At 43.5% G+C, this 23,402-nt stretch overlaps 1 protein-coding gene across 2 annotated transcripts in view; it reads left to right on the top strand.

Moving 5' to 3' along the window:
* The first annotated feature begins 340 nt into the window (after positions 1 to 340).
* lig3 (ligase III, DNA, ATP-dependent) overlaps positions 341 to 23,402 on the top strand; it is a 27,455-nt gene continuing 4,393 nt past the window's right edge. For both annotated transcript variants that reach the window (XM_046327227.1, XM_046327219.1), the window contains exons 1-16: positions 341 to 508; positions 919 to 1,485; positions 1,712 to 1,840; positions 2,025 to 2,234; positions 2,382 to 2,533; positions 2,802 to 2,968; positions 3,171 to 3,248; positions 3,412 to 3,580; positions 8,703 to 8,858; positions 9,186 to 9,317; positions 9,537 to 9,616; positions 10,073 to 10,160; positions 11,713 to 11,790; positions 12,274 to 12,397; positions 19,012 to 19,154; positions 19,635 to 19,709. In XM_046327227.1, coding sequence (XP_046183183.1) covers positions 939 to 1,485; positions 1,712 to 1,840; positions 2,025 to 2,234; positions 2,382 to 2,533; positions 2,802 to 2,968; positions 3,171 to 3,248; positions 3,412 to 3,580; positions 8,703 to 8,858; positions 9,186 to 9,317; positions 9,537 to 9,616; positions 10,073 to 10,160; positions 11,713 to 11,790; positions 12,274 to 12,397; positions 19,012 to 19,154; positions 19,635 to 19,709 — 2,328 coding nt within the window. In that variant the 5' untranslated portion in view covers positions 341 to 508; positions 919 to 938. The remainder of the gene's footprint in view (positions 509 to 918; positions 1,486 to 1,711; positions 1,841 to 2,024; positions 2,235 to 2,381; positions 2,534 to 2,801; positions 2,969 to 3,170; positions 3,249 to 3,411; positions 3,581 to 8,702; positions 8,859 to 9,185; positions 9,318 to 9,536; positions 9,617 to 10,072; positions 10,161 to 11,712; positions 11,791 to 12,273; positions 12,398 to 19,011; positions 19,155 to 19,634; positions 19,710 to 23,402) is intronic.

Raw genomic sequence — 23,402 nt, 5'->3', positions numbered from 1 at the left:
ATCCTCAATCCTGTAAACTTTGCCTGCACTTTACCCTGCCTTTACCTTTGCCTTTACACTTTACCCTGTGTACATATAAAATACCTCAAATACCTCGTACCCCTGCATATTGATATGGTAGCCTACTGCTAATCACTGTATAAAGCTCCTTTCTTGTATATTTTATTCCTCCTGTGTTAGTATTTGTCTTTGTTTATTGTTTTTAACTCTGCGTCCCTGGGAAAGGCTCGTAAGCACCGTACTGTTTAAACCCGGTGTCTTAGGCGAATGTGACAATTTGATTTGGTCTTGCGTCTCATTATCATTTCTGTCTGCATACCCGCACATGCGCAAAACCCAGGAAACGCAGGCGAACAAAGAGGAAGCGTGGCAGCTAGCTAGGACTTAAAGGGAACTGAGTGTTGCCTTTTCAATGACTGTGTAGCCTATAGCTAGCTGCTAACTAGTATAAGCGAACCGCTTTTGTAATATGTAAGCTAATGAGCCTCCTTCCCCACTTTGAACCAAGGTAAATAACATATCTAAGCCCATTTTGAACATTACTACATTTGGTTAAAGTTAGCTTAAAGCTAACGTTAGCTAGGTAGCAACCAGTTAGCCAATGACTGCAATCATGTACACGTAACGAGTTTTAGCGAGTTGTCATACTTCTAGCTTGCTACGGTTAAGTGTTCTTGTGAAACGTTCATTACTTTAGGGAGTAATACGCTACTCCATACATACTATATGGCGTTGTCTGGACAGCATCTCCATTTCCATACACGAACTAGCTTTTCTGGGTTTGTTATTAGCTAGCTAGCTGGCTAATCGCCAAAAGCGGGGGGTGGGGGTAGCTAGCTATATTCCAGGCAGATAGTTGACTATTATCTATACTGCAATGCATCGTTGTGAATAACCTTTAACCTTTTTACGTTTTAGATATCACCAAACCATATTGGATGCAGAGATTCTGTATTTCATTGGCACTTAAGACTGTCGACAATATACATTTTGGGAAACTGTGCAGGTGTCAACCCACCTGGAAACTGTTTGTCGCTTATCCCTTATCTGCAAACTTCCAAATTCTACCCCATTGTAGGGGCATCCTCCCCTATCCATTGGGCTGCCATCAGTGCACCCAGCCCCCTTGGAATCGCAGTCTTTCACTAGATTCCAATTTCAAGGTTTGCTGGCGTCACTATTGTACTAACCAGACAGACATGGCTGAACAGAGATACTGTGTGGAGTATGCCAAACGTGGCACTGCGGGATGTAAGAAGTGTAAGGACAAAATCATGAAGGGCTTGACCCGCATCGGGAAGATTGTGCCTAACCCGTTCAGTGAGTCTGCCGGGGAGATGAAGGAGTGGTACCATGTGAAGTGTATCTTTGAGAAGCTGGAGCGGGCCCGGGCCACCACTAAGAAGATCGAGGACATCACAGACCTGGAGGGCTGGGAGGAGCTGCAGGATGAGGACAAGGAACTCATCAACAAACTTGTTGGAGGTACAACGTTTATATACTTCTGTCAATATAGCAAGATTAAGTTCCACATACCGAAATGAAATGTTTTTTTGTAATGCATATACTGACTGACTCATAGGATGCATGTCATGGCACTCAAGTTGTTGGTGTTCACCATGGAAGAAAATATTTTGACGTCTTTAAACTTTTCTTGTTTCTTGTCATGTTAATTGAGACGCCATTTAAGAACTCTTTCATTCTCTTTCAGACTTGATGGCCAAAGCTAACACTAGCCCAAAGAAGAAGGTGCAAGCCAAGCTGAACAACAGTGGTCAGCTATCAGCTCCGCCTGCTGACCCTTCTCTGAATGCACCACGGAAGTTCTCTGGCTTCACAGGTGAGAGGGTATTCCAGTGGATGGATCAACCAGTATGCACATCTGAAAACTAGCTCGTCCTGCTACAGAAGTGCAAATGTTTTATTTTCTTTCAAAACTATTTTCCTCTATTCCACCAGAACATAACCCTGCTGTATTATCTCGTCTTAAATGTTTTCAATCATATTGTCATTTTTCCAATCAGCTACTAAGGCTGGGAGCTCAAGCAGCCCAGGCCCTTCCCCAGCCAAACCCAACCAGGGCAGTCCTCTTTCCGCACAGCTCTGTGACCCCAAACACAAGGATAGCCTGCTCCGGGAGTTCCGCAAGCTCTGTGCCATGGTGGCAGACAAGAATAGCTACAATGTCAAGACACAGATCATTCACGACTTCCTGAAGAAAGGCTCAGGGGGAGGTGTGTGCGTTCATAGCTTAATTTATGTTGTAAATTGTCTCTGCAGTATTGTACTGCATTGAATGTTGTCCTCAAATGTTTGTTTTTTTAAGTAGGCAAGCAAAATTACTGAAATACTTGATTTTATTTTTCTCTTCTCCCTACCAGATAAATTCAAGGGAGATGTGTACCTGACGGTGAAGCTGCTTCTCCCAGGGGTGGTGAAGAGTGTGTACAACCTCAACGACAAACAGATTGTCAAGCTCTTCAGCCGCATCTTCAACTGCAACCAGGAGGAGATGGTGCGAGATCTGGAGCAGGTCAGTGTTTGTTGAGTCCAGAACATGACAGTCAGTGCTTCTGACAAGTTATTCCGATTCATGTTCATTGTCATATAAGAGGACAATCTTAGCACATCTCACATTGTATACACAAAACACAGCTGGGAACAAACACTAGTACATAGTCAGACATAAATGGTAGGTTATGCTGAGTAGGTGCTATCACAACATACAGCCCATGTGGCCCCAGAATTGGGGGTTTCAGGACTGACGTGTATTGAGTATATTTTTTATTCTGGGCGTACAGGGGGATGTGTCGGAGACAGTGAGGATGTTTTTTGAAGAAGGCAAGTCTTTCCCACCGGCCGCCAAGAGTCTGCTCACGATTCAGGAAGTGGATGCGTCCCTTACCCGTCTGGCCCAGTTAACCAAGGAGGATGACCAGCAGAAAGAGCTAGAGGACATATCCAAAAAGTAAAAAAACAAACAATGTAGACTTATACTGTACTTAATGATTTGACATTTAAAATTCCTAGTAATTCAGTGTCTGTCCACAATTCCTACTGCACCAACATATTATGCATCAAAAGACTAAGGGACATAGTCAACTTCTGAATATAATGAAATTATATAACTGCAGCCATACTCACACAAGTCTACCCTGTCTTTGTTGCAGATGTACCGGCAATGACCTGAAATGTATCATCAGACTCATTAAGCATGATCTAAAGATGAACTCTGGAGCTAAGCATGTGTAAGTCACTTTAGATTTACTCCTAACCTGACACGACAACATTAAAACCCTATGCTACAACTTCTAAACCTAATATGCTAGAGCTTTCAAAGCATACATGAACTTTGAAACTTATTGCAGTATATTTGAACCCCCTTCTCAATCAAATGTATCTTATAAACAGCTTGGATGCAGTGGACCCGAATGCCTACGACGCTTTCAAGGCCTCCCGTAACCTAGGGGACGTGATAGAGCGCGTGCTGAGGAACCAGCAGGACGCCACCAACGGCTCAGGCCCCAGGAAGCTCCTCACTATTGAAGCCTCCCTCATGACCCCAGTGCAGCCTATGCTGGTGAGCTCACGCACACATACATATACACACACATGCTCTCACACACACAGATGCACACATACACTAAGCACACATACACCAAGCAGACATGCACACACTTGCCCACATACTCGCCCTGTACACATGAACTTGACACACAAACAAACTCACTCTGACACACACTTAGTCAGTACACACACCTGCTACTGAATGTAAACACTGACACGGTGACTGAGTTCATCAGGAAGTGCATAGAAGATGTTCCCATTTTGACTATTACAACCTACCCGAATCAGAAATTGGATAGATGGCAGCATTCACGCAAACCATGGCATTTAACCATGGCAAGGTGACTGGGAATATGGTTGAATACAAACAGTGTAGTTATTCCCTCCATAAGGCAATCAAACAGGCAAAATGTCAGAACAGAGACAAAGTGGAGTTGTAATTCAACGGCTCAAACATGAGACTTATGTGGCAGGGTCTACATACAATCACGGATTACAAAGGTAAAACCAACCACGTCGCAGACACCGTCTTGCTCCCTGACGAGCTAAACACCTTTGCCCGCTTTGAGGATAACACGGTGCCACCGACGCTGCCCGCCCCCAAGTACAGTTGGTTCTCCGTGACCGACGTCCTCATCCCTAGTCGCGTTTACGGACATATTCAATCTCTCCCTATCCCAGTCTGCTGTCCCCACTTGCTTCAAGATGGCCACCATTGTTCCTGTACCCAAGAAAGCAAAGGTAACCGAACTAAATGACTATCGCCCCGTAGCACTCACTCCTGTCATTAATTGCTTTGAGAGGCTAGTTTAGGATCATGTCACATCTACCTTACCTGACACCCTAGAGCCATTTCAATATGCATACCGCCCTAATAGATCCACAGATAATGCAATCACCATCATACTGCCCTATCCCATCTGGACAAGAGGAATACCTATGTAAGAATGCTGTTAATTGACTATAGCTCAGCATTCAACACCATAGTACTCTCCAAGCTTATCATTAAGCTTGAGGCCCTGGGTCTGAACCCCACCCTCTGCCACTTATTCCTGGACTTCCTGAAGGGCTCCCATGACTGCTTAGCCACTCATGCCTCCTCAATAGTCTAGTTTGCAGACGACACAACAGTTGTAGGCCTGATTACCAACAATGAGACGGCTTACAAGGAGGAGGTGAAGGCAGTTGTGCTAGGAAAATAACCTCTCCCTCAACGTTAGCAAAACGAAGGAGCTGACTATGGACTTCAGGAGACAGCAGAGCGAGCATTCCCCTATCCACATTGACGGGACCACAGTGGAGAAGGTGAAAAGCTTTTTCAAAAAGTTAATCGGCGTACAGATCACTGACAATCTGAAATGGTCCACCCACACAGACAGTGTGGTGAAGAAAGCGCAACCTCAGGAGGCTGAAGAAATTCAACTTGGCCCGAAGACCCTCACAAACTTTTACAGATGCACAATTGAGAGCATTCTGTCGGGCCCTATCACCGCCTGGTATGGCAACTGCACTGCCCGCAACCGCAGGGCTCTCCAGAGGGTGGTGCGGTCTGCCCAATGTATCACCGGGTGCACACTGCCTGCCCTCCAGGACACCTACAGCGTCTCAGGAAGGAAAAATTATATATAATCAAGGACATCAACCACCAGAGCCATGGCCTGTTCACCCCACTACCATCCAGAAGGCGAGGTCAGTACAGGTGCATCAAAGCTGGGACTGAGAGACTGAAAAAACATCTATCTCGAGGCCATCAGATAGCCATCACTAGCTGGCTACCACCCGGTTACCTCTTGCGACGAGCAATCCCGTATCCGGGAGCGTAATCATAGCCTCAAATGCATTAGCATAACGCAATGGACATAAATACCGCTAGAAATGTTTCCTATTCATGAAAATCGCAAATGAAATAAATATATTCAAACACAAGCTTAGCCTTTTGTTAACACTGTCATCTTAGATTTTCAAAATATGCGTTACAGCCAACGCTAGACAAGCATTTGTGTAAGTTTTCATGGCATAATGCTATGCTAGCTCTGCTGGCAGCAGGCAACATTTTCACGAAAATAAGAAAAGCAACCAAATTAAATCATTTACCTTTGAAGAACTTCGGATGCTTTCACTCGGGAGACTCCCAGTTAGACAGCAAACGTTCCTTTTTTCCAAAAATATTATTTTTGTAGGCGAAATAGCTCCCATTTCTTCATCATGCTTTGAGAAATCGACCGGAAAATGCTGCAACTATAACGCCAAACTTTTTTCAAACTTTGCTCCATAATATCGACAGAAACACGGCAAACCTTGTTTAGGATCCATCCTCAAGGTGTTTTTAACATGTATATCCGTTGAGGCAATTGGTTTCTCATAAGAAGCGATTGGAAAAATGGCTACCTCAGTATTTTACGCAAGACTTTCTGCGGGAGACACCATGTGACCACATGCTGTATATGGTCCCTTACGGCCATTCTTCAATGGAAATGCCTAAAAAGACGTCACAGTGCTGTAGACACCTTGGGGAATACGTAGAAAACGTACGCTCATTCGTAGCTCATTCACAGCCATATAAGGAGTCATTGGCATGAGGCGGTTTTAAAAAATGCGGCACTTCCTGGTTGGATTTTTTTTTCTGGGTTTAGCCTGTAACATCAGTTCTGTGGCACTCACAGACAATATCTTTGCAGTTTTTGAAACGTCAGTGTTTTCTTTCCAAATCTGTCAATTATATGCATAGTCGCATATTTTAGTGACAAAATATCTTGTTTAAAACGAATGTTTTTCATCCAAAAAATGTAATAGCGCCCCCTAATGCATAACTTGTTAACCCTGCAGCTTAGAGGCTGCTGCCCTATATAGACATGGAATCACTGGTCGCTTTAATGTTTACATAATGCCTTAATATGTGTATATACTGTATTGTAGTCCATGCCACTCCGACATTGCTCGAACCTAATAAATTTGATATTTCTTAACTCTTCTTTTTATTTTAAATTTATGTGTGTTGTGAATTGTTAGATATTACTGCACTGCTGAAGCATTTCCCTACATCTGCAAAAGCATATGCTAAATTTCCAATAACATGTGATTTGATGGGCTCATTTAACTGTTTCAGCTGGTTTAAAAAGGGATTCTGTGATCAGAAAAACAGAATATTTCGAAGACCAATTGACTACAACTGAGAGATCTGCATAAGAGAATGCATTCTGAATGAGAATTTCTTATCTTATGAGATTTCGCAAGCCATGCTGTATGCAAGTCACTTCAGACAAAACGTGTATACACAGCAGAAATATGAATGGAATTTAAATGTATCCTCGCAGTGAAATTGTATGTTCTGTCACATTTGAAGCATGCTACATCCAGCATACCAAGTACAGAACAGTAAATATGAACAACTAAGGCACTTTCCAACCCATACAGTATTACTTTAATGTATTTTGCCCCAAGGGTTATCATCCCTCAACTAAATGTTAAAAGATCTGCTTCAGTGTATTCGGTTCCTCTTAAACACTGAAGCAGACCTACAGTAAGACCAGGGTCAGACGTACCTTCCAACCAGGGGCCATATGTACGCTGCATTTGGAAAGTATTCAGACCCCTTCACTTTTTCCACATTGTTACGTTACCGCCTTATTCTAAAATGAATTCATATAATTATTTCCCCCATCAATCTACACACAATGCCCCATAATGACAAAGAGAAAATAGGTTTTTAGAAATGTTTGCTAATTTATAAAATCAATACATTATTTACATAAGTATTCAGACCCTTTGATATGAGACTCAATTTAGCTCTGGTATATCCTGTTTCCATTGATCATCCTTGAGGTTTTTCTTCAACTTGATTGGAGTCCAACTGGTAAATTCAATTGATTGGACATGATTTGGAAAGGCACACACCTGTCTATATAAGGTCCCACAGTTAACAGTGCATGTCAGAGCAAAAACCAAGGCATGTGGTCAAAGGTATTGTCCGTAGAGCTCCGAGACAGGATTGTGCCGAGGCAGAGATCTGGGGAAGGGTACCCAAGAACCGTGGCCTCCATCATTCTTAAATGGAAGAAGTTTTGCACAACCAAGCTCTTCCTAGAACTGAGAAATCGGAGAGAAGGGCCTTAGTCGGGGAGGGTACCAAGAACCCGATGGTCACTCTGACAGAGCTCCCATCAACACAGAGGAAAACCTTCCAGAAGGACAACCATCTCTGCAGCACTCTACCAAAAAGGCACATGACAGCCCGCTTGGAGTTTGCCAAAAGGCACCAAAGGACTCTGACCATGAAAAACAAAATTATCTGGTCTGATGAAGACCAACTCTTTGGCTTAAAAGCCAAGTGTCACGTCTGGAAGAAACCAGGTACCGCTCATCACCTGGCCAATACCATCCCTACGGTGAATCGGGATCTCAGACTGGTGCAAACGTTCACCTTCCAACAGGACAACGACCCTAAGCACACAGCCAAGTTAATGCAAGAGTGGCTTAGGAGCAAGTCTCTGAATGTCCTTGATTGGCCTACCCAGAGCCTGAACTTGAACCAGATCGAACAGCTCTGGAGAGACCTGAAAATAGCTTTGCAGCGACACTCCCCATCCAACCTGACAGAGATTGAGAGGTTCTACAAGAAGAATGGGAGAAACTCCCCAAATACAGGTGTGCCAAGTTTGTAGCGTCATACCAAAGAAGACTCAAGGCTGGAATCACTGCCAAAAGTGCTTCAACAAAGTACTGAGTAAAGGGTCTGAGTACTTGTATAAAATTTTTTTTTTTAAATGTATTTTATACATTTGCAAAAATGTCAACTTGTTTTTGATTTGTCATTATTGGGTATTGTGTGTCGATTTTGTTTTTTTTCCCCCCTCATCAATCTAATCCATTTTAGAAAAAGGCTGTAACAAAATATGGAAAAGGTGAAGGGGTCTGAATACTTTCCGAATACATTGTACATTATGTATCAAGTGTCTCAGAGTAGATGTGCTGATCTTGGATCAGGTCCCCGTGTTCATGTAATCTTATTCTTTGTGATTATAAAAGTCTGCAAACCTAGGAAGAGCTGAATACACTGAAGGCAGACCCAACTATAATTATAGGTTTCCCTAGTCCGATGTATGGGGCTAATACAAGTCACTGGTTCTCCCTCCCAGGCTGAGGCGTGCAAGTCCATCCAGTACGCCATGAAGAAGTGCCCCAACGGCATGTACTCTGAAATCAAGTATGACGGCGAGCGTGTCCAGGTCCACAAGAATGGAGACCACTTCAGCTACTTCAGCCGCAGCCTTAAACCTGTGTTGCCACACAAGGTCAGATCACACACACACTGAGAGAAGCTGCATGGTTCAACTCCACTTGAACTCTTTACCGATTCTGGATAAGCAAGTCGGAAAGTGTAAAACAAATCCTCTGTTTGATTACGGTTTTGAGGACTGGGCAGCATAGACCATTTGTTTTTCAAGGCCATCCCTTTCACTGATTCCCTAGCCTAGATGTGTCCTCTGTACAACAAGATTAAATGTGTTTGAGCCAAATAAGTGTATCCTTCTTAAAAATAAAAAATAAACATTTTCCCCTTCTGATGCCCCTTGGTGTTTTGATGCCTTTCCATATCTAACCCAAAGCCTCTGTTCCAGGTGGCCCATTTTAAAGAGTTCATCCCTCAGGCCTTCGTTGGTGGCAACAGCATGATCCTGGATGCCGAGGTCCTCCTCATCGACACCAATACCAGCAAGCCACTACCCTTCGGGACACTAGGGGTGCACAAGGTGAGCATGACTGCCAAATGTATCTTTCCACTGACCTCTCTTTAGAGTGTACACTTGTTTGCGGGACTGTCTGTGTGTGTGTGGGGTGAGGGAGTGTTGGCTTGTGTGTGTTATGGTAAGGGGGGGCGTTGTGTGTGTGTGGGGGGGCCGTGTGTGTGTGTGTGTGATACAGAGCAAGAGTGCGTGTCAGGAGAAATGGTTCACTCTCTCCTTTTTTAGAAAGCAGCCTTTGAAGACGCCAAAGTGTGTTTGTTTGTCTTCGACTGCATCTATTTCAACGGCGTGAGCCTGATGGAGAAGTAAGTTTGTCTGTAGTCACTTTTCTCTGTAGATTTACAACACTGAGGCCTGTATTGAATTCACTATGAACTTACATTCACTCATCCTTGAGTTGGCTGAAAAAAAAAAATAACAACTGCATGGACAGTTTACTTGTGTCCACTCAAATCCTATCCCTCCCTATTGTAGAAGCTTTGATGTACTGTATGTTGTAAATATCATGTTCATTGTCTGTCTGCATTCATTTCTGTTTGATCCAGTCCTTTAAATTTTTATTTATTTTACACACATTCAAAGTCACAGCCTGGGTAATGTTCATTGGGGCTCACCATAGCAAAACCTTGAAACATTTTGCAGTGGAAAAGGAGCTACTCTCTTATTGGAGAAGTTTAGATGGTAACTCCCTCTTTCACTCCATTTTGGAGCATTTTCTTCTATGTGGCTATTTGAACTTAACCGTGCTCTCTTCTCCACAGGCCCCTGTACGAACGAAGGAAGTTCCTCCATGACAACATGGTGGAGGTTCCCAACAGGATCCTGTTCTCCGAGATGAAGCACGTCACTGTATGTAGACCCACGTCACGTCTGAAACTTCTCTCCTTTATGGCTGTCCCTGACGACGACAACAAAAATCTTGGTTGACCGAGATTTGTTTGTTCTTTCGACCAATTGATTGGTCTACATTTTTTTTAACATGTATTTTTCCCTATATAGACACACTCTGTTTTTAATAAAATCAACTATATGTAGGCTACTGGTGCTTTAAGCACACTGATGAAAATAATTAATACACACAAATGACTTGAGGGAGCCAAGATCAAGATAACCCCCTCTTCCAGCTGATGCTGGCCTTTGCAGATTCTGCTGTTAAGCTCCTGAAGTTGCTTGTAATAGGCTACACCAGGGGTCGGCAACCTTTTCCATTTGGCGTGCCAATTTATCTTACCATTTCTACCGATCTGCGTGCCAGTTTTCATGGAACAGTTTCGTTGTGATTAATCAAAATTCTAGAAGTAACTTCCATTTCCAAATATGTAAAAAATCATTTACATAAAGCCAAACAAATAAAAACATTGCAACCTGCAGGTAGACAATAACCTGATTTAAAAATAAATATTATATTGCCTGTGCAAGGAACTTTAAACATTGTATCAACTTGGTCCCACCTGAAGCTCCTGCTAGCAAACTTGCTACCTGCACCAGTGAGCTCTGGCCAGACACAGCTGTAGGCTATATCGGGTAGGCCTATTTTATGTTCCCACCGGATCAGAGCATGATGGTATTTTTGTGTGATTATCGAAAGAGTGCTGGAAAGATTTTTCAAATAGGCTACTTTGAGGAACTTTTTCAATGGATGTAAAAACAGACTTGGCTTACTTGCTGTTTTGAGGCAAAGAAACAATTCATTTAAGAAGCTCCACAATCAGAAATACTATCAGATCCCCAAATGTGCACATTTAGCCTACATTTGTGCACAGGCCAGTTAGCCTAGGCCTACTTCTATGCGTAATCAGGTGTGCATTCCTACTCGACATTGATGGGAGCGCTCCAAACAAAAGACAATTAATAAATTGCCAACTCCTAAATGGAATGAATAAAACCAGTTCCTCACGTGTAGCCTAGGTTGTGCGATCCGCAAATAGTGTCCACTCCAACAATGACAACGGTTAAAGACTAATAATATATTGAATGCATTAACAGAAATGACCGAAACCAAACACACTTTTTAGATGAGAAATTATGAGAATTAACGGTAAATGTACCACTGGTGTACTAAGCCCGCAGCCTCCGCAATGGATTAGTCCACTGAGACGGGTGTGAATCAGACAGGTGTCTCTTGTGCCAGATTAAAATGTATATATATTTGCAACTACTCTCCTTCAAACATGTCTTTCGAACTTATAATTAACCAAGCCAATGGATTCTCCCATGTAGCAGAGTGAAACTGGTCACGTTCATTAGGGGACACCGTAGCAAAACATTTTGCAACGGAGAAGTAAGACAAATGTTTCAGTTCACATAATACCTCCGTTTCAATCTGTTTCATAACGTTTTTGTACCGACTGAACATGACCCTGATGTTCTGGTTGATTGCGTTTACTGTCTTGTCTCACAGAGGGCGACTGACCTGGCCGAGATGATCACACGGGTCATCAGAGAGGGACTGGAGGGGCTGGTCCTCAAAGACCTCAAGGTGAGACAGAAATATCTTCTAACCCGGCCCAGGAATAACATCTAGCGCCTACCACCTAGGTACATTAAGTACCTACATCTGAAAGATATAAGCAATTAAGGCAGTAGCGCAAATTTTGCCCTTCGATTGGCTAGGTGTAATGTTTGCTGATTTTGCTTATACCTATCCAATCCTCTTAAATCTATTTAAGTGTCGAGGTAGTAGGAGCTAGGGGTTGTTTTTGGACTAGGCCCCTGACTCTACTGTACACATCTTTCCTACCTATAGCCTGTACATCTGGGGGCTTGGGAATGAGCAATTGATGTTATAAGGAACAATGTGAAACAATAAGCCAAGTCTCTATTTTTTTCTACAGCAATTTTATCTGTGGAAATGGCAAACATGTATTTATTTCTCCTGAATAGAGGGTTGACATGTTTAAAAAAACACTCCTATGTAACAATACACAGATGTGAATGGATCATAATCTGTGTGAATTTAAAGGGCACCTATGAGCCAGGGAAGCGCCACTGGCTGAAGGTAAAAAAGGACTACCTGAACGAGGGAGCAATGGCCGACACAGCAGACCTGGTGGTGCTGGGAGCCTTCTATGGCAAAGGCTCAAACGGTCAGTATACCAGGGTCATATTCATTAGTAAACACCGTAGCACACCGCTTTGCAACATGAACTGTTTGCCCTAAAGACAACAATGTGATACAAACGGGGTCCGTTGTAAAACATTTAGCTATGTTTAGCACTAATTAATACGACGTAATGCTTTAGTAGGCAGTGTTTCCCAACCCTCTCTTAGGACAATCACAACGGACCACATTTTCGTTTTAGCCCTACACTGACACCTGACCTGACTGAGCTAATCAACTTTATTTTATTTTATTGTCTGGCAAAAGTGGGTTGCTGTAGGAAAATGACTCGGATCAACCATGATTCTCATTTAATATATACAGTTGAAATAGAAAGTTAACATACACCTTAGCCAAATACATTTAAACTCTGTTTTTCATAATTACTGTCTTAGTTCAGTTAGGATCACCACTTTATTTTAAGAATGTGAAATGTCAGAATAATAGTAGAGTGATTTATTTCAGCTTTTATTTCTTTCATCACATTCCCAGTGGGTCAGAAGTTCACATACATTGCCTTAGCCACTTTAAACTTGGGTCAAACGTTTTGGGTATCCTTCCACAAGCTATCCACAATAAGTTGCGTACCATTGTTTGTACAGATGAACGTGGTACATTCAGGCATCTGGAAACCAGACTTGTGTCGGTCCACAATTGTTTTCTGAGGTCTTGGCTGATTTCTTTTGATTTTCCCATGATGTCAAGCAATGAGGCAGGTAGGCCTTGAAATACATCCACAGGTACACCTCCAGTTAACTCAAATTGTCAATTAGCTTAGCAAAGCTTCTAAAGCCATGACATACTTTTCTGGAATTTTCCAGTATGTAAACTTCTGACCCACTGGAAATGAGATACAGTGAAATAATCTGTCTGTAAACAATTGTTGGAAAAATGACTTGGGTCATGCACACAGTAGACGTCCTAACCGATTTGCCAAAACTATAGTTTAACAAGAAATTTGTGGAGGGGTTGAAAAACAAGTTTTAAATGACTCCAACCTAAGTGTATAAACTTCTGACTTCAACTGTAAATTGAAAAAAAAATAACGCAACATGCAACGATTTCAAAGGTTTTACAGAATTACAGTTCATATAAGGAAATCAGTCCTAATCTAATGGATTTCACGACTAGGCAGGGGTGCAGCCATGGGTGGGCCTGGGAGGGCATTGGCCCAAATATTTGGCAGCCATCCCCACCTACTGGGCAGCCAGGCCCTGACAATCAGGATGAGTTTTTCACCACAAAAGGGCTTTATTCCAGACAGAAGTACTCCTCAACAATCCCGCAGGTGAAGAAGCCTGATGTGGAGGTCCTGGGCTGGTGTGGTCTGCGGTTGTGAGGCCGGTTAGACAGAGCAAAAATCTCTAAAAACGACGTTTGAGGATGCTTATGGTAGGGAATTTAACTTCCAATTCTCAGGCAATAGATGTGTTGTGACAACTACATAAACTCAGCAAAAAAAGAAACGTCTGTTTTTCGGGACCCAGAATCAAAGATGATTCGTAAAAATCCAATTAACTTCACATATCTTCACTGTAAAGGGTTTAAACACTGTTTCAGTGAACCATAAACAATTAATGAACATGCACTTGTGGAATGGTCGCAAAGACACTAACAGCTTACAGACGGGAGGCAATTAAGTTATGTCCATTTAGGACAGTAAAGAGGCCTTTCTACTGACTCTTAAAAACACCAAAAGAAAGATGCCCAAGGTCCCTGCTCATCTGTGTGAACGTGCCTTAGGCATGCTGCAAGGAGGCATGAGGACTGCAGATGTGGCCAGGGCAATAAATTGCAATGGCTGTACTGTGAGACGCCTAAGACAACGCTACAGGGAGACAGGACGGACAGCTGATCGTCCTCAGTGGCAGACCACGTGTAACAACACCTGCACAGGGTCGGTACATCCAAACATCACACCTGTGGGACAGGTACAGGATGGCAACATCTGTCCAAGTTACCCCAGGAACGCACAATCCCTCCATCAGTGCTCAGACTGTCCGCAATAGGCTGAGAGAGGCTGGACTGAGGGCTTTTAGGCCTGTTGTAAAGCAGGTCCACCAGATATCACTGTCAACAACGTCGCCTATGGGAACAAACCCACCGTCGCTGGACCAGACAGGACTGGCAAAGAGTTCTCTTCACTGTCGAGCCGCCGTTTTGTCGGATTCACGTTTATCGTCGAAGGAATGAGAGTTACACTGAGACCTGTACTCTGGAGCAGGGTCGATTTTGGAGGTGGAGGGTCCGTCATGGTCTGGGGCGGTGTATCACAGCACCATCGGACTGCGCTTGTTGTCATTGCAGGCAATTAACGCTGTGTGTTAAAGGTACCTCTCTCATGTGGTACCTTTCCTGCAGGCTCATCCTGACATGACCCTCCAGCATGACAATTCCACCAGACATATATCTCATTTTCTGTGTTATTTTCTGCAAGACAGGAATGTCAGTGTTCTGCCATGGCCAGTGAAGATCCTGGATCCCAATCCCATTGAGCACGTCTGGGACCTGTTGGATTGGAGGGTGAGGGCTAGGGCCAACCCCCCCCAGAAATGTCCGGAAACTTGCGGGTGCCTTGATGGAAGAGTGGGGTAACATCTCACACCAAGAACTGGCAAATCTGGTGCAGTCCATGAGGAGATGCACTGCAGTACTTAATGCAGCTGGTGGTCACTCCAGACACTGACTGACATTTGATTTTGACCCCCCCCCCCCCCTTGTTCAGGGACACATTATTCCATTTCTGTTAGTCACATGTCTGTGGAACTTGTTCAGTTTGTCTCAGTTGTTGAATCTTGTTATGTTCATACAAATTACACATGTTAAGTTTGCTGAAAATAAACGCAGTTGACAGTGAGGACATTTCTTTTTTTTGCTGAGTTTATTTTAGTGGCCTTTTATTTTCCCCAGCACAAGGTGCAATGATGCTGTTTAATCATCTTGATATGCCACACCTGTCAGGTGGATGGATTATCTTGGGAAAGGATAAATGCTGACCAATAGGGATGTAAACAAATTTGTGCACAACATTTGAGAGAAATAATCTTTTCAATCTAGTTTTATTTGTCACGTGCCGAATATAACAGGTGTAGTAGACATTACAGTGAAATGCTTACTTACAAGCCCTTAAACAACAATTCAGTTTCAAGAAAGTGTTTACTAAAATAAACTATTTTAAGGAAATAGAAAAATAACAACTAATTAAAGAGCAACAATAAAATAACAGTAAAGAGGCTATATACAATGGGGTACCGGTACAGAGTCAATGTGCGGGGGCACAGGTTAGTTGAGATATTGAGGTAATATGTATATGTTGGTAGAGGTAAAATGACTAAGCATAGATGGAGTAGCAGCAGTGTAAAAATGGGGTGGGTTGTCAATGCAAATGGTCAGTGTAGCCATTTTGATTAGCTGATCAGGAGTCATATGGCTTGGGTTTAGAAGCTTTTAAGCCTTTTGGACTTAGACTTGGCACTCCTGTATAGGGTAGGGTGGCTGGAGTCTGACCATTTTTAGGAGTTTCCTTTAACACTGCCTGGTATATAGGCCCTGGATGGCGGGAAGCTTGGCCCCAGTGATGTACTGGGCCATACGCATGACCCTCTGTAGCCATCGAAGTCCGAGCAGTTGCCATACCAGGCAGTGATGCAACCAGTGCTCTCGACGGTGCAGCTGTATAACTTTTTTGAGGATCTGAGGACCCATGCCAAATCTTTTCAGTCTCCTGAGGGGGAATAGGTGTTGTCGTGCCCTCTTCACAACTATCTTGGTGTGTTTGGACCATGTTAGTTTGTTGATGTTGATACCAAGGAACTTGAAGCTCTCAACCTGCTCCACTACGATGAGAATGGGGGCGTGCACAGCCCTCTCTGTCCTCTAGTCCACAACCAATCTCCTTTTGTCTTGATCATGTTGAGGGAGATGTTATCCTGGCACCAGACTGACAGGTCTCTGACAACCTCCCTATAGGCTGTCTCGTTGTTGGTGATCATGCCTATCACTGTTTTGTAGTCGACAAACTTAATGATTGTGTTTGGCCATGCAGTCATGGTTGAATGGGGAGTACAGGAGGGGACTGAGCACGCACCCCTGAGGGGCCTCCGTGTTTGGGATTACCGTGGCAGATGTGGTGTTACCTGCCCTTACCCCCTGGTGGCAGCCCGTCAGGAAGTCCAGGATCCAGTTGCAGTTGTTTAGTACCAGGGTCCTTAGCTTATTGATGAGCTGTGAGGCCACTATGGTGTTGAACGCAGAGCTGTAGTCAATGAATAGCATTCTCACATAGGTGTTCCTTTTGTCCAGGTGGGAAAGGGCATTGTGAATTGCAATAGAGATTGCATCACCTGTTGGGGCGGTATGCAAATTGGAGTGGGTTTAGGGTTTCTGGAATAATGGTGTTTATGTGAGCCATGACCAGCATTTCAAAGCACTTCATGGTAACAGACGTGAGTGCTACGGGTTGGTAGTCATTTAGGCAGGTTACCTTGGTGTTCTTGGTCCTTCTGTAGCTCAGTTGGTAGAGCATGGCGCTTGTAACGCCAGGGTAGTGGGTTCGATCCCCGGGACCACCCATACGTAGAATGTATGCACACATGACTGTAAGTCGCTTTGGATAAAAGCGTCTGCTAAATGGCTATTATTATTATTGGGCACAGTGACTATGGTGGTCTGTTTGAAACATGTTGGTATTCGACTTGGGTCAGGGAGAGTTTGAAAATGTCAGTGAAGACACTTGCCAGTTGGTCACCGCATGCTCAGAGTACACATCCTGGTAATCCATCTGGCCCTGCGGCCTTGGGAATGTTGACCTGTTTTAAAGGTCTTACTCACATCAGCTACGAAGATTGCAATCACACCGTCGTCCTGGAACAGCTGGTGCTCTCATACATGCTTCCGTGTTGCTTGCCTCGAAGCGAGCATAGAAGTAATTTAGCTCGTCTGGTAGGCTGGTGTCACTGGGCAGCTCGCGGCTGTGCATCCCTTTGTAGTCCGTAATAGTTTGCAAGCCCTGCCACATCTGTCTCGCATCGGAGCCGGTGTAGTAAGATTTAAATTGCCTGTTTGATGGTTCGTTGGAGGGCATAGCGGGTTTTCTTATAAGCGTCCGGGTTAGAGTCCCGCTCCTTGAAAGCAACAGCTCAAGCCTTTAGCTCAGTGCGGATGTTGCCTGTAATACATGGCTTCTGGTTGGGGTTTGTACGTACGGTCACTGTGGGGACATCATCAATACACTTATTGATGAAGCCAGCGACTGATGTGGTGTACTTCTCAATGCCATAGGAAGAATCCCGGAACATATTCCAGTCTGTGCTAGCAAGACAGTCCTGTAGCTTAACATCTTGCTTCATCTGACCACTTCCGTATTGAGCTTTAGGTTTTGCTTATAAGCAGGAATCCAGAGGATAGAGTAATGGTCAGATTTGCCAAATGTAGGGCGAAGGAGAGTTTTGTCTGTGTGTGGAGTAAATTTTTCTCCCCCTCTGGTTGCACATGTAACATGCGGGTAGAAATTAGGTAAAACGGAATTAACTTTCCTTGCATTAAAGTCCCTGGCCACTAGGAACGCAGACTCTGGATGAGCATTTTGTTTGCTTATGGTCTTATACAGTTCATTGAGTATGGTCTTAGTGCCAGCATCGATTTGTGGTGGTAAATAGACAGCTCCGAAAAATATTTAGATGAAAACGCTCTTGGTAAATAGTGCGGTCTACAGCTTATCATTAGATACTCTACCTCAGGTGAAAAAACATTGATGTCTTTAATATTAGATTTTGTGCACCAGCTGTTATTTACAAATAGACACAAAACGCCACCGCTTGTCTTACCGGAGGCAGCTGTTCTATCTTGCCGATGCACGGAAAACCCAGCTAGCTGTATGTTATCCATGTCCTGTGAAACACAATGTATTTGTTTTTAATATCCCATTGGTAGGTTAGTCTTGATCGGAGATCATCCATTTTTATTATCCAATGATTGCACTTTGGCTAATAGGACTGATGGTAGAGGCGGATTACCCACTCGCCGTCGGATCTTTACAAGGCACCCCGACCTACTTCCCCGATTTTTTTTTTGATTTTTTTTTTCTTTTTTTTTTTCTCTCTCCATGCAAATGACGGGGATTTGGGCCTTGTCCGGTGTCTGAAGTATATCCTTCGTGTCCGACTTAATGAAAAAACACACACAATAGCACATTTGGTTAGGAGCCCATAAAACGGCAGCCATCTCCTCCGGCGCCATTGTTCATCCTTATATGCGAATTGAACATTTTGGTTTAGTTTTTTTATCTCATGAAACATAGGACCGCAATTTTGTGTTTTATATTTTTGTTCAGTGTGCATCCACTCTAACATTCATTTCACTTATGGCAACTCATGGCTTAGTATAGTCTGTACATCCCAAATGGCATCTTTCCCTTTTCCCTATTTAGTGCACTACTTTTAACCAGAGCCCTATAACTAGTGCACTATATAGAGAATAGGGTGCCATTTGGGATGTAGTCTATATATCCAGCATCTACAGAATCTGACCATTTTGGGCTGTGGGGATAGAAAAATACCTCACTTGAATGTGTTTTTATAATGTGGTGTATGTCTCCAACAGGCGGGATAATGTCCAGTTTCTTAATGGGCTGCTATGACCCGAACTCTAAGAAGTGGTGCACCGTGACCAAGTGCTCCGGAGGCTACGATGACGCCATGTTGACCCGACTCCAGAAGGAGCTGGACGTGATCAAAATCAGCAAGGTGACTCAAGCAGCTTGGGTGGGGACTGCCCGACAGTTCACTCTTGAGTGGCCTGTTGGAGAAATAGGGTTTTCTGAATTCCAACTTGGGCCCTCAAATTCAAATCTGGACCTTGAAGCCACTTCCACTGCTTTTTTTTCCATTCTTCCCCTCAAATCAGGAACTAATTTAGACCTGGGACATGAGGTGGGTGCAGTTGATTATCCGGTAGAACAGAAAACCAGCAGTAGTCCGGACCTCGTAGGGTAAGATTTGAATACCCCTGACCTAGGGACTAGGCACACCTGAATAGGCGTAAGCAGTATGGTGCAAATTTCACCAAGTCTATCAGAAGTCAAGATGGAGAGATTACCATACTGTTTAAACCTATTCACTCATTTCAGATATACAGGAGTGCCTAGGGGCTAGGAGGGTATTTAAAATTCACGAAGTATGAGGACTGTTCTTTAATGTTTGTGTACATCTTATTTCTGTCTCCAGGAACCCAGTAAAATCCCTGGCTGGTTGAAAATCATCAAGAACTATTACCCTGATTTTATTATCCGTGATCCTGAGGTGAGATTTAATATTGTTTAATGCATTTTAATCTCCCACTGCATTTTATTCAGGGACAAAAATTGTGAATCTCCAGACTTCGTTAGGCTCTCCATAGTGGAGTGGCAGGTAGCCGAAAGGTTGCTGGTTTGAATTCCTGAGCTGACTAGGTGAAAAATCTGTCGATGTGCTCTTGAGCAAGGCACTTCACCCTAATTGCTCCTGTAAGTCGCTCTAGATAAGAGCGTCTGCTAAATGACAAAAATGTGATTTAGATGAGGCTTTGAGTCATTTATACAGTGGCATGTGAAAGTATTCACCCCCCCTTGACATTTTTCCTATTTTGTTGCCTTACAAATAATTCCAGGTTGTAACCTGGAATTAGTGGATTTTTGGAGAGTCTGTATCATTTGATTTACACAACATGCCTACCACTTTGAAGATGAATTTTTTTTTTTTTTTCACAAAAAAAAAAACCAGAACTTGAGCGTGCATAACTATTCACCCCCACAAAGTCAATACCTTTTGCAGAAATTTCAGCTGCAAGGCACATCTAGCCACTGGGATTTTTGCCCATTCAAGGCAAAACTGCTCCAGCTCCCTCAAGTTGAATGGCTTCTGCCGGTGTACAGCAATCTTTAAGTCATACCACAGATTCTCAATCGGATTGAGGTCTTGGCTTCGTCTAGGCTATCCCAAGACATTTAAATGTTTCCCCTTAAACCATTTGAGTGTTGCTTTAGCTGTATGCTTAGTCATTGTCCTGCTGGAAGGTGAACCTCTCAAATCTCTGGAAGACTGACACAGGTTTCCCTCAAGACTTCCCCTGTATTTAGCGCCATCAATCATTCCTTCAATTCTGACCAGTTTTCCAGTCCCTGCTGATGGAAAATCATCCCCACAGCATGATGCTGCCACCACCATGCTTCACTGTGGGGATGGTGTTCTCGGAGTGATGAGGTGGTGGGTTTGCGTCAGACATGACATTTTCCTTGATGGCAAAAAGCTTGATTTTAGTCTTATCTGACCAGAATTCCTTCTTCCATATGTTTGGGGAGTCTCCCACATGCCTTTTGGCAAACTCCAAATATGTTTGCTTATTTTTTTTCTGCCCACTCTTTCATAAAGCCCTCTGTGGAGTGTACGGCTTAAAGTAGTCCTATGTAGTCCTGTGGACAGATACTCCAATCTCTGCTGTGGAGCTTTGCAGATCCTTCAGGGTTCTCTTTGTTGCCTCCCTGATTTAATGCCCTCCTTGCTTGGTCCATGAGTTTTCGTGGGTGGCCCTCTCTTGGCAGGTTGTGGTGCCATATCCTTTCATTTTTTAAATAGTGGATTTAATGGTGCTCTGTGGGATGTTAAAAGTTTTAGATATTATTTTTTTATAACCAACCCCGATCTGTACTTCTCCACAACTTTGTCCCTGACCTGTATGGAGAACTCCTTGATCTTCATAGAGCCGCTTGGTGATGCCCCTTGCTTAGTGGTGTTGCAGACTCTGGGGCCTTTCAGAACAGGTGTGTGTATATATAATGAGATCATGTGGCACTTAATTGCACAAAGGTGGACTTTATTTAACTAATTATGTAACTTCTGAAGGTAATTGATTGCGCCAGATCTTATTTAGGGGCTTCATAGCAAAGGGAGTGAAAACATATACGCACACCACTTTTCAATTTATTTATTTTTTAAGTATTTTTTTTCACTTCACCAGTTTGTACTATTTTCTGAATGTCCATTACATGAAATCCAAATAATCAATTTAAATTGTACAATGAAGCTATAAAGTCTCAGCTTTCTGAAGAAGTATATCACTGACATATTTATACTGTTATCATCAGCATTTCTATAATTACACATAAATGTAACTATTCATCGCAAGGCTGATCTGATCTTTATCAACTTCCATACGTGGCATGAACAGATCCATACGTTATCAAGATTGACCAATCTGTGCAGCACCTATAGCTCTAGCCAGCCCTTGTGAATAAGATACTGATAGGAAGTAATTGTGTATATTTAGACCGTCCTCCACCAACGTTTCTACTGTTATCACATTTTACGTAACTATTCAGACCCTGACTCAGTACTTTGTTGAAGCACCTTTGGCAGCGATTACATCCTCGAGTCTTCTTGGGTATGACGCTACAAGCTTGGCACACCTATATTTGGGGAGTTTTTCCCATTATTCTTGCAGAACCTCTCAATCTCTTTTCGGTTTGATTGGGGAGCATCACCTCAAAGCTATTTTCAGGTCTCTCCAGAGATGTTCAAGTCTCTAACTGGGCCCCTCAAGGACATTCAGAGACTTGTCCCGAAGCCACTCCTACGTTGTCTTGCTGTGTGCTTAAGGTCCTTGTCCTGTTGGACGGTGAACCTTCACCCCAGTCTGAGAACCTGCTCCAGAGCGGTCAGGACTTCATCAAGGATCTCTCTGTACTTTGCTACGTTCATCTTTCCCTCGATCCTGACTAGTCTCCCAGTCCCTGCAGCATGATGCTGCCACCACCATGCTTCACTGTAGGGACAGTGCCAGGTTTTCTCCACACCTGATGCTTGGCATTCAGGCCAAAGAGTTCAATCTTGGTTTCATCTGACCTGATAGTCTTGCTTCTCATGGTCTGAGTCCTTTAGGCTGCCATGTGCCTTTTACTGAGGAGTGGCTTCCGTCTGGCCACTCTACCATAAAGTCCTTATTGGTGGAGTGCTGCAGAGATGGTTGTCCTTCTGGAAGGTTCTCCTATCTCCACTGAGGAACTCTGGAGCTCTGTCAGTGACCATCAGTTTCTTGGTCACCTCCCCGACCAAGTCCCTTCTCCACCGATTTCTCAGTTTGGCTGGACGGACAGATCTAGGAAGTGTCTTGGTGGTTCCAATCTTCTCCCATTTAAGAATGATGGAGGCCACTGTTCTTGGACCACCATGCTGCAGAAATGTTTTGGTAAACTTCCCCAGATCTGTGCCTCAACGCAATCCTGTCTCGGTGCTCTACTGACAATTCCTTAAACCTTGTTGACTCCACTCCAGTTGTAGAAACATCTCAAGGGTGATCAATGAAAACAGGATGCACCGGAGCTCAATTTCGAGCCTCATCGCAAAGGGTCTGAATACTTATGTAAATAAGGTAACCTGTTTTCGCTTTGCCATTGTGTGTAGATTGAGAAATTTATTTGATCAATTTTAGAGGCTGTAACAATGTGGAAAAGTGGAATGGGTCTGAATACTTTCTGAATGCACTGTAGGTGATGGGGTACTAAACTTCTGCAGGACCTATTATCCTTTTCCTGCCTCTACCGTTTCCTCTGTATGTGCTGCTAAAACCACTTTTTGTCAATCTTCTGCCTCTAACTCTAGGAAACTATTTTAGTCTCCTCCGTCGTTAATCCTGCACTCTCTCCCTCTGCGGACGACTTCATCAACCACTTTGAAAAGGTTCACGACATCTCAAACACTTGACTAAAGACCAGTATCCGTTGTTCTTTTCTTTCCAAAACACTTGTGTGATATCTCTGATCAACTCCCTCGTTATCGCTTTCAGAGAATCTTATTGACCCTAACCAGTCAAGACAGATCACTCAACAGAGACTGCTCTTCTATGTCACGTAGGTTCTCCGTACTGCCAAAGCTGACTCATCCTCCTCGATCTCGCCACTGACTTCAACACCGTGAATCATCAGATCCTCCTCTCAGGCTCTGCATTCTCTTGGATTGTAT

The sequence above is a fragment of the Oncorhynchus gorbuscha genome, linkage group LG02, assembly GCF_021184085.1.
Source record: "Oncorhynchus gorbuscha isolate QuinsamMale2020 ecotype Even-year linkage group LG02, OgorEven_v1.0, whole genome shotgun sequence".
NCBI lineage: Eukaryota > Metazoa > Chordata > Actinopteri > Salmoniformes > Salmonidae > Oncorhynchus > Oncorhynchus gorbuscha.
This window is presented reverse-complemented; position numbering and strand designations above follow the sequence as displayed.